The sequence below is a fragment of the Planococcus citri genome, chromosome 2 (assembly GCF_950023065.1).
Source record: "Planococcus citri chromosome 2, ihPlaCitr1.1, whole genome shotgun sequence".
Taxonomy (NCBI): Eukaryota; Metazoa; Arthropoda; class Insecta; order Hemiptera; family Pseudococcidae; genus Planococcus; species Planococcus citri.
The window spans coordinates 41502572-41514835 of NC_088678.1; the positions used below are offsets into that span (position 1 = coordinate 41502572).

At 33.3% G+C, this 12264-nt stretch overlaps 1 protein-coding gene across 1 annotated transcript in view; it reads right to left on the reverse strand.

The window, feature by feature from the left end:
* Positions 1 to 6541: 6541 nt before the first annotated feature.
* Positions 6542 to 12264, reverse strand: part of LOC135835814 (protein suppressor 2 of zeste-like) — a 41306-nt gene continuing 35583 nt past the window's right edge. The window contains exons 5-8 of the mRNA XM_065350246.1: positions 10790 to 10853; positions 10600 to 10698; positions 10432 to 10512; positions 6542 to 10324 (exon numbers count right to left, since the gene is read on the reverse strand). Of these exons, the coding sequence (XP_065206318.1) occupies positions 7826 to 10324; positions 10432 to 10512; positions 10600 to 10698; positions 10790 to 10853 (2743 nt within the window). The 3' untranslated portion in view covers positions 6542 to 7825. The remainder of the gene's footprint in view (positions 10325 to 10431; positions 10513 to 10599; positions 10699 to 10789; positions 10854 to 12264) is intronic.

Consider the following 12264-nt stretch of genomic DNA (forward strand, 5'->3'; position numbering starts at 1 on the left):
ATTGAAAAAAACTTTGTATACTATGTTTCTTACGACGTTTTACTAAATGACGCGATGATATTCAGTTATGCTTATTGATCGGTCACACGCCAATTTTCCATTTTTTTTCTTCAAATTTGATGAGACTTTTGGGTCAACATTTTTTGTAAAAGGCCCAAAAGGAAGAAGTAGGGACCTACCTATATCATTAGAATTTTGATTTCCTCAATTACATTGATGATTCGCATGCTTATTTTTCAATTTGTTTCTCAATTGCTGAAATTTTATGGCTAAAATTTTTTGGAAGTGTCAGAATGTAAAACATCATCGACATTTCTGTTTTGCGAGATTTCAACTCATTTTGATAGGTTGCAGGGAGGCTTTTTAAAAATTATACAAACCTGTTTCTGACGTAACTTGAAAAATTCATTACGTTGCTTTTTGTCGGCAATTTCTCACAAATTTCGGCTCTGTCGACGCATGATGAACTAGTGCACATTAAGAAGATGCGTATTTTATACCTTGAATGTAATATTGAGTCATGTGAGGATGTTTTTATTTGAAAAATGACGAAAATTTGCCAAAATATAGACTCGTGTATAAATGTCCCTTTTATACCAGATTCAAAAAAAAAAAAATCGTCGTAATAACTTGAAAAAATTGGTTTTTGGAGGCTCTAACTCCCTCCCTATCGTGCCAACCGAAAATCTGAAATGTTCGTTTTCTCAAACGTTCAACTGACTTCAACGAAATTTTATATTTTGCTCCGCATACATAAGCTGTCACCTCAATGAGCACTTTTTCGTTCTTGAACTACTAAATATTCATTTATTTACATATTTATTACTCATTTATTTCACGAAAAATATATCGATAATTATACTCTTGGTAACAGCAGTGGCCAAAGTAAAACATCACATATATCAGGGAAAAATACACGTGTGTTTCCGTGTTTTTAACACTTTTTCATCATGTTTTTGGATAACTTTTCTGAAATTTCTGAAGTTTTTCCTGATAGACATCAGACATCATCTTTAATACTTTTTTACGTTTCTAGGGAGATAATCTACTACATTATCTCCCGCTCGCTAATCGCTCGGCGGACAAATTAGCGATTCTCTCCCTAAAAAACGTAAAATATTTTATGGAACTGGGGAGATAATGTGATTTTTAACCATTTTGAGTTACTTTTCCCTCGCTTCGCTCGGGAAATAAACCTCAAAATTCGTTGAAGATCACATTATCTCCCTAGTTGCATAATATACTATTTCGTAATTTTTTGAAGCTTTAAACCTATTTTCAACACTCCTTCTCGCAATTTTTGCGAAATTTCAGTTCAGTAACTACATACATAATATAGGTAAGATACCTAGTAAAAAAAATTTGACCATTGTAGTGAAGTAATCAAAGAAGAGACTGAGGTATCGATATACGTTTTTCTCTATGGTCGTCCATTTTTTCCTGCCTGTGAGATGAGATGAGAACGATGCTGGAGTCCGTCGGCAGAAAAAAGTACGAAATTCGAAAATGGACTTGAAAAAAACGAGAAACTATACCAACATTCTTCAAAATTTACGAAATTTTGGAAGAATTTTTTTTTTATATTATGAAGAAAGACTGAAATTCACTGTAGTAAATCAGAGTTTTTGATCTTACAAATTTGAAAATTTTGCCCTCGCTTCGCTTGGACACCAATATTCTCTTCTATTTTTTGATGAATTTAATTTTCAAAGATCAAAAGTCAAAAAAAGTATGGAAAAAACAAAAAAACGTGTGAATTTTTGATTTTGGATCTCAGTGTCTATCCTACCTAATGATTGCGTGAATATCACGACAAGCAAAATTGTTCGAAAACGAGATCTCTAGCATTTAATCAATGATCTCTGTAGTTACCTATACCCTATACCTACAAGTGCTTAGATATTGTGATGAAAACTGAAATGGAATACGTTTTTCGCAAGTTCCTATTTTCTTGTTGTGTAGGTAACTTTTTTTTGCAGTTGGTGAATGAATTTACTTGCCTTTACCGAACATTATTGAATACCTACTTGCAAAAGGATTTTACGCTCCAAAATAATGAAGAACTGGTATGTTTATTTATTTATTTATTTATTTATTTATTTATTTATTAAGAGCCATTTACAGCAACTTAGGCTAGGGGCCCTATATTAAGACAAACTTATGATTAGGGTATATACATATCTAGAAATAAAGTTACAATCAGAACAAAGAAATGGGCTACCTGGGTTTTTAAATTTTAAATTTTTTTATCTAATTTAGTAGAGTAAAGAAATTTAATGACATTATATGAGTGGGGTCATCAGAAAGGAGGACTTGAAGTTGGTTGGAATTTAGACGTCTGGAGCGTTCATTTTGGTAGGAAGGACAGTCTATTAGTAGATGAGCAATGTTTAAAGGGATGTTGCATTCTGGGCATGATGGGGGAGGCTATTTGAGGAATATGAATTGGTGAGTAAGAAGAGAGTGACCAGTTCTGAGTCTGGTGAGAAGAACTTCAGATCTACGCTGAAGTTGTTCAGAAGTTTTCCACAAAGATGTAGTATTTTTTATTCTTTTTAGTTTATTTGAGCTTGGGATTAGAGACCATGAAAATTGAAACACTTCATGCATTAAAGTTTTTGAATGGAGCTTTAGGTCTGATAGAGGGATTGGAATGTTGGCAAGGGGGAGGTGCAGGTGTGCTTGCTTAGCTATTTTATCAGCCAGCTCATTACCATGAATCTGGGAGTGTGAAGGTATCCAGCATAGTATGGGTGTGCTATTTTGGAAGAGTTGCAGGAGTTCAATAATTTCAAGTGATATAGGATGTGAATATTTTGACCTATAGTTTTTTATTGATAAAAGAGCTGATAGTGAGTCAGTAAAAACTGTAACTTTATTTAATGAAAAATCAAGGGAATATGTTATTGCAGATTTAATTGCATATAATTCAGCAGTGAGAATGGTGCAAAGGGAGGTGAGAGCAATGGGAATAGAGATATCACCATGAATGATAGCACATCCAGTGAATTGTTTGGTTTTTGAGCCATCCGTATATATGTGACTGTATTCTTTATACTTGTCAAGAAGAAGAAGAAAATGTCTTTCAAGTATGATGGGGTTGGTGAGATTTTTATTAAATTCTGTCAAAGATAGGTCAATGATAGGGTTAAAAGATTGCCAAGGTGGGGTAGGGTTTACTAGCAAATGGTGTATTTTGATGTTATTTTCTTCTACTTGTTGTAGAAAAGATCGGAATTTTACAGATAGTGAATGCATAGGAATCATATATTCCAACTTCAAGTTGAAATCTGGGTTAGATTTTATGTTCAAGTATGTTGATGTAGAAATGTACTGTCTACGTATGTCAAGTGGACATTCAGAAGCATCATTGAGAAGACTTACTGTGGGGGTAGTTCTAAATGCTCCAGTGGAAATCCGTATAGCTGTATTTTGGATAGTGTTTAGCCTGCAGAGGCGATTTTCAGGAGCATAGGTTCAAATTGGTGTTGAGAACATCTTACACTGTGGGGTTATATCCGATAAACGTGTCCGAATGTATCTGAAATCCAAAAGTGTTGTTCAAGAATTCCTCAACAATGGTAAATTGACAGACAGAAACTACAAGCCAGACCTTATGTAACAAACAACTGGTATGTTTTTGATGAATAATTTTCATTTTTATTTTCAATTTGTAATTTTTTTTGTATTCATGACTCAATTAAGCGCTCAACGAATTAGAAATACGTTTATTTCTGCGAAAGATTGTATTGGTGTAATTTTGGTCATGTGATGAAATTTCATCGTAAAGTGCATAGAAGAGATGATTGGCTATGAAGTAGAGTAAGTAGGAAAAATAATATGTAAAGAAGTAGAGAATTCTTACAAATTTCTGTTTAGTACAAGATGCATTAATATGGTGCTTGCTATGAAGTTAAAGCTCAATATTCTTCGTTACCTAATTACCTAATATATGTATTAGGTATATTTATCCACTTTTAGAAAGTTCCTATAGCCTTTTGGCTTTTGCGTTTACCAATGTTATCCAAATTTACAACCCTTTCCAACTCATACTTAGGTACTGCAACTAACTACGAGTAGGTGACATTGCATTGAATTGATGATTAATTATAGGTATGTATTTGTTTTTGTGATGTTGACAAAGAGTGAGACATTACTTACTGCAAAATTATAGAAAGGGGAAATGTTGGAATGTTCGAAACTTGTATACGTATTGTGTAAAGCGTTTGTAGTAATTTTGAATTAATGAAATGAATTGTTTTATTTACGTGTGGATCTTTCTAATACTGCTTTTAAGTGGTAGTTACTATGGAAGAATGACTTTCTGATGGAATACTGTATCTGCAATCTGCATAGAATTACGTAGATATATCATCTATATCTAATTATCAATAAATCCTGAAATATTTTTTGACCGAAATACTTAACTAGTACTTTTCTATACCTACAGGGTGCGCAAAAATATCGTGAACCCCAAAGAAAGTTTTTCATTAAAAATATAGGTTGGCAACGTGAAATATATATGCATAAGTTCAACAACCAATCATGTGTTATCATTATTATCATTCACTGCGACCAACCGAAATATTTAGCAGAAAACTTTTTTAGGTGTTCACGATATTTCTGCGCACCCTGTATATGTATTTTAGTACCTACATAATGGTAAGTTTTGATTTTTGATTATTTTGGAAGCTTTGAAAAACTTTTTAAATACCTACTTGATTATATAGTAAATTACTTAGGTTGAAATTTTATATCTACAGGCAAATATTGATGACTAGCTTAGTCCTGTGTGTGCAGCTGAAAATTCGAACTGTCCAAAATACTCAAGAATTTGAGTACATAATACGTAATTTCATGAACTTTTATTTAGTTGATGATTAGTAGTATATGTATTATCCGTATTCCAAATGTTTTCCATATTTTCATTTTGATTCTTATCATTTCAAACTTTTATTGCATGAAACATCGTGAGCAAAAATTTTTCCATCTACCTATGATAATATTTTCCCTCTTAGAAATTCAGAAATACATGATTTCTCGTTACCAAAAGTTCATGGCTGAATTTTATGCTACCTACTTGCTATGGTTTTGTTGACTTAATTTCAGCCTGTTCAATTTACGTAAGTATCTACTTTAAATTTTGAAGCAGCTTTAATTCAACTCATCACAGTCTGTCTCATGGTTTAGAGGATTAAGTTTTGAAAATTTTCATCAATAAGTAGATAGATAGGTACTTGACAATTTAGTGGGAAAGGGGAAAGAAAATTCTGTTATATCTACAGTTTGAATTTTAATATTCACGAACATCCTTAAAATTCACGTAGATTTTGCCTCTTTTTTGGGATTCATTGAGGTATTACATATAATGTCTGACTTTTGGAATTGGAATCAATTCTCTTCTTTCCCGCGTTACTCTTAAATTATAATTAACATTAAAGTATAAGTGCCTACCTACCTTTTACAGACAACTCTTCATCTCAGGGCAATAGCTAGCGTGAGATATTGGTTTTGATTAAATTAATTGTTTATTGATGTTTGATGGCGTTTCTTTGATCATTTTCTCCGATTTCCTATTAATGTAAGGTATACCTACAAAATTCCTTTTAGAAACCAAGTTCAACGTAGAGTAAGTACTCGAACATTGCCAGCTTGCCACGTTGCCAAGTCTCTCTTTTTTACCCATGAAAGATCATTCCCATAATTTTGATAGTAAGATTTCTCAGATCCCAGTTTACCTTTTTCAATTACCAAGAATACGAAGCACTGAAGCAGTATGAATGAGTTCATTTTAAAATGGTCTATCGATAGCATGAAAATAACGTGTTTTTATATGTTTAGATATGATTTGATTCGCACCATAAATGCGTATTATAGGTAGGTAGAGGTACTGGTAGTATACGCCAAAACATGGCAAGGTGATTACATCGTCTTTAAACGATTTGATACTTACCACGAAGAGAACAAATCTGTTATACCTATTACCTACCATCTAATCTACCTCTGTAGCGTAACAAATGCACCATGATAATGACTAACATATTAACCTTATATTCTTTTGCTGTGCAATTTCACGTCTTTAATTCAATACCAAACAACGAACTTTTGTGGAGGTACGTCAGGTACGTGAGTCTTATTCTCCTGTAAGTTGTTCAAGTCTGTTAGTTTTCTCAATTTTTGAAGTAGGTAGGTAATCACGTGAAGCGATTTGATTGCATTTTATTCAGAAAAAAAACTTTTAGAGGTCAAAAATGGTATGCAACAAAAACGACACGGAAAACCCCAGTTTCAAGAATTTTATTTTAAAACTAATACTTAATTGTTCCTTGAGTGTATACGTACGTTGAGAAATTAATTAGACTGCTTTATTTTCATTGATGAGCAAAACATGATTTTTTTCAAGCTCTCATGAGTATCACTGAGTATGTAATGCGAATAATGCGATCCATTCCTGCTTGTATGATAGGTATAAATTATAAGTAGGTAGTACTAGTACCTAGATACCCTTATTTTGTGTAGAAATTGTAACCAACGCTGTTAATAATTGCAATCGAAAAATAATTTATTTCACAATTTGTATCATTACATGTACTTCTTATCTACAAAATGCTAAAACTTAACAAATGCAAGCTTCACTAACTTGGCTAAACACAAAATAACACACAAGTAATATGTAAAGTAAAACAAGTAAAATCATCCAAAACATACACTCAACTCTCCACTTCACCTCAGACTTCAAAAAATACGCATGTAATACATATAAGCAAACATCTTATCCTTTATTTCATAACATATTTTTCTTCCTGTTTTGTTTCTAAATAATTCTATGTATAAATAGGTAGGTATACCTACTTTATCCTAAACATTAAGATCAATATCTAACACGTTCCATTTTTCATGAAAGTTGATTTTTTTCTTTTAAATTAGGTACATAATTATGACAATTAATAAAGAAGATATTCAAAAATGAATGAGGTATTTCATGTATCAATTAAGTTCAGTAGGTGAAAACTTTACTTCAATAAATTACACAAAAAACAAAAAACAAAGAAAAATAAACAACCATCAGAAAATCTCAACTTTGAACAAGTTTTCTGATAAAATTTCTTAAAGAATAGAGAAAAACTAAAGCAAAAAATACGCATTACTAAACAATAAATCAGTTCATGAAAAGTATGACATAAATACTTATAATAATAATTAATAATAAATGAATGATTTCAAAAACCTTTTACAAACCAACAAACGACTAGATTGGATAAAAACTTGTAATAGATAAACTGGGCCAATAAGAATACAAACAAGATACATTAAATAGTATTGCATCATTCCCCGAAGAAAACAAATTTACAAGAGTTTTTACAACTCTATTACTAATAATAAATACCTATTAACCTATTTTATAGCCATTTTTCACCATTGGGTGATACTTGGAGGAAAAGCTCGCTTTAATTTTGAAGTATCTACTTTTATTTGCTTTTTTGAATAATTTCAAATTTCCATTTTGATGTGAACATTAAAATAAAATAGTATGTATCACCAAAAGATTTACAGAACAAACCGCCAAAGTTCAGTGAACTTGAAAAAAAAATCAATTGCCTACTCATTTGTGAAAATTTTTGAATTTGATGAAAACTATATCTACAGAGTCCCTACCTATATAAGAAATTACTGAGATTCTAAATTTATAAAATAGGAAGTGAAAGTTTTAGTTTTATAAACAAAACTTTTTTCTTTTTAATAATACATACCTACCTAAGTTTATCATTATTCATATGAGATCAATGAATTTATAAACAAACTTTGTAAACAATATTGAAGATCTTTACTTTGTAGCCATTACAGTAGTAATATCATAGTACCCTTTAAGAGGAATGGCTGGAGGACATTTATCACTGGCTTTTTTCATTGAGCTAAATGAACAAGCACCAGATATGTTTCGATGATTCATAATGGAACTATGTGGTAATTTGTAGGATACAAAATCAGTGCCATTTGTAGAACTTATGTTGACATTTGCCTGATGACGTTTCAACATCACTGAAGGATCAGGTATTTGACGTACACTTTGATTTGGTCCAGGTTTTGGCATCATTTCAATGGATGAGCTCATAGGCCCAATTTTAATTTCATTCAATTTTGGAACATTAGGTTTATTAGGTTTGTGGTTGGGGAGTCTTGATGGAATGTGTTTAGGAGATGCCTGAGGAGATGATATAGGGATTTTGTGTTTGAGAGAGCTATTTATGGGTGGACGATTCTGATTATAGTGTTTATGGAAGGAATGCACATCAGTACATGGAGGTAAAGATCTAACTGGAGGATAAGGGAACATGTTAGAGCCATTGGGCTTAGAATAAGCTCCATTCTGCATGGAACGTATTACATTCTGCATAGGGTGCACTCCATTCATGCAGACTTTCTTATTCGGCATTGAATGAGGAACATTTACATTAACTGGGTACTTAGGTGGTGATGGTGATGACACTGAAGGTGATTTGAAACCAGATGACAAATCAAGAGCACCACTGAATGCAGTCCTTGGTAGATTTCCAGATGATGAGGAAGTTATGCTCCGTTTTAGGACTTCTTTTGCAGACACTGCATCTTTGGATTTTTTAAATGTTTCATTGGTTGCTTTAGATCGATGAATTGGTGGTATAATGGTCAATGATTTTGGTATATTGGGAGTTTGCTCATTTGACTTCATTTTTTGGTACTGCTCAATAGGTATTGCAGCTGGCGGAGGTCTAGTAGGTCTTGGTGGTGTTTTTGGTTTACTTGTCACATCTGTGGTTGATGATACAGTTGACAATACAAATGATTTAGGTGGCCCATTTACAACCATTATATCCACGGATGGTTTATCATCAATCAATAGTTTATTTTGTTCCATTTTTTGTATCTCAGCTGCAGTTAACTTGCTAACAGTTATTGAAGAAGGTGGTTTTAAGATGACTGGTGATGTTGGTTTGGCTTTTTCTTTTGATTCAATGACACTTGTGCTATCATTATTGTTGTTATCATTTTTAGTAGGTTTTTCCACAGGTTTCTCAAGTTTGTGATTTTCTTCTGGCTTGACTACAGCAACACTACGTGGTCTAAATGCCCTCATTTGCAGTAATTTCTCTTGACTGGTTGGTGATTGGTATTTATCAGCTGGTTCAGTAGCTGAGGCAACTGGTTTTGTGGTTGTTTCCTCTTTAGGTGGAGCAATGTCAACACTCTCAGTGGATAATTCTGATGTATGAGAATGTAGGGAATCTTCATCAACTCTTGAAGTGTTGTGAGCATCAGGGGACATACCATTGATGCTGCTCACACTGCTACTGGATGAGAAAGAAGAAGAGAAGTAGCATTCAGAACTTTTCTTACGTTTACGTTTCTGTTTATGGTATTTGACGTCAGGTTTGACATTGTTTAGTTTCAATTTCAGCTTCATTATATCTGTATCTGGTGAATGCAAGATGGTTGCTTGCGGGGTACCTTTACTTTTGCGTTCATGGTGGCGATGTTTATGATGATGGGAATGCTTGGATTTTTTACTTTTGCGTTTATATTTGGTGGATTTTTTGGATACATCATCGTCATCATCATCAAGCTTTTGCTCTTTGAGGTCTTCTTTGCTGGCAGTTTCCATATCAGAAGTTTCAATGACCAAGTTTTGATCACTGTTGTCTTCAGCTTTATCATCCTGAGTATCTTCTTCAGAAAGTTGAGAAATACGTAATCTATCATCATCTTCATCATCATCGTCCTCAACTTCTTCAATATCTTGTTCATATTTCATGTAATCATCATTGAAATCTTCACAGGCAGGGGATGATTTCAAAGGTAATTTTAGCCCATTTTCTGTGTTGCAGGGACTAACAGTAGCTGTTGGTTTAGGTTTATCTTCATGACTCTCCTTCTTAAAATCCACAATATCCTTGAAAGTTGCATTTGAGATACGGGGAACTTTCACTAGTAACCCATGCCCTGGTAATTCAGAATTTTCCTTGGCTCTTTCCTCTTTCTTTACTGGTTCCTTAAAATCATCATCAGTAGTAGGATCTTTGGCATTGGAAGTTATGGTCTCAGCCACTTCCAGCTTTCTTTTCAGATTTACTTTGGTGGATAGATTATCAATTTTTGTTGTTTCCTCCAACTGTACCATGTCATTGGTAGTTTGTACAGCATTGCCAATATTACTGGGAGAGCTCGAATTGGTAACAACATTATTTTTAACTGGTACAGATTCGTCAGACATTTTCTCTGCCACAGTTTGAGGAACTTTGATTAAGATGCACTCGAGGATTTGATAACACAGTCGCATTGGCGAGTCCTAAGAAACAAACACACAATCGCGAGTTACAGTCAATGATATCTACCTAATTCACATTGTAATTGAGTCAATTATACTTAAATCAAAATCAAAAAGTATGCACTCACCCTTTTCCATGAAAAAGTATAGGCTACATCCATCAAAGAAAAAGAGCCAGGTAACTTGGTATTATCATAGAGAACTTCCACCTGCAAATGAAATAGGTACAACACATGAGAGATCCAGCTCAAGTAATAGTGGTGCAGGGAGGGGAAATCTCAAAATTGGGTACTTACTCGTTGATTCTGCTGCAAGTTGTACTTTAATTTGATAAATTTATAAAGATCCCCAATGGTGAGCTTAGCTGGACATTGTAAATATCTTTTGCGTTTGACCTGTAGAAATGAAAATCAAGATATGTAAGTACATACAAAATTTGAACATTTTTTGCTTGAATTGCGGCTTGTCGTGGTAAAGTACACGTACTTGTTCTTTTTCAATATCCTCAACTTTCACGGACGACTTCACAATGTCACGTTGACCATCAATTCTGAAACAAATAGAAAAAAAATTGCATGAAGTTGGTGTAAAATTATAACTGTTTATCTAAATCAATAAATTATCGTTTTCAAAGTAGGTATTTCAGAGTGGCAAGTTTTCAACTTATTTAGGGGAATCTGCATCAATTTTTCAATCCTGTCCTCCTTTCCCATTCCCAAAAAATTTATTGAAGGAAGGAATATTTGAGCAATATCTCATTTATTAATAACCACAACAAAAAAAATGCAAATCGCCCCCTTCTACGAGAAGAAATTAATTTTTTAAATATGTACATAGTATAGGTAAGCCAAAAGTGATACGAAGGAACTCTTTTCTGAATTTCAAGCGATTTCTGAACGAAATTCTCAACCTGCCAGTTCATATTTTAAATGGCACTGACTTCCTCGTATGAATAAATCGGATTCGCCGATAACAGCCACGTAGGAACTGCACCAGAACCAGATCCAAGAAATTCAGAAATAATGCAGTCGATGTCATTTTTACGAGGTTTTTTGCTAAAAATAAACTATACGACCGCGGTATATTTGTAAATGAAGTTTTGCACGATGAACGCGTAAAAAATTAAAATCAGCCAAGATAAACACGAACAAGCTATGCTCTTGAACAGTACAGGAGCTATTTGGGTATATTCGATGGTTTCGTTGTTTACGTACTTAATAAATTTACGTAGATACGAATGTATCTAAGAAGCAAAATATTGGCTGAATTATATATATGTACATAGGTAGGTACATACCTACGTGAAGCTAAATCAAATGAATGAAATGTATGTGGTGAGAGATAAGTCTCAGGGTGAAAGAAATATCATCTTAATTGGGATAGAAAAAATATACCATAGCGATAGACGATGAGAACATCAGTTAACTAAAGGAACGTCGTTCTCTTTTAATCTAGCTACTTTAAATTTTTATTTATGCGATAATACGAAAGCATCCCTTCTTTATAGCGTATACTATAACGTCACACTCACACAAAGTATAGGAGCGAGGGTTGTAAAATAGGGTTACGCTCTAACCCTCGATTCAAATTGTTCCTAAAGGAGTTTACCAGCATATACATACAAGGCAGAGAAAAAGAGAAAGTTTTGTATAATAAAATTATTTTCATTTTCATCGTAAATCAAAATTTTGCTCGATAAAAAAAATAACTTTTCGATCATTTTCACATTTTCTTTCCCATGAACCAAGGAGTGTCTGTGTACCATACCGGTCTTTTATTTTACATGCATCGTGTAGCAGTGTGACCTTTGGTTAATTTTGAGACAATTTTTACGTGTAGGTAAGTATTGCAAGTAGGGCATGACGCTTTACAATCAGGAAATATTATAACAAACGCGTATTTATGAAACGACACAAACTTCTCGTGCTGGCTGCTTCTTTGTATTATGGTTAAATGACAGG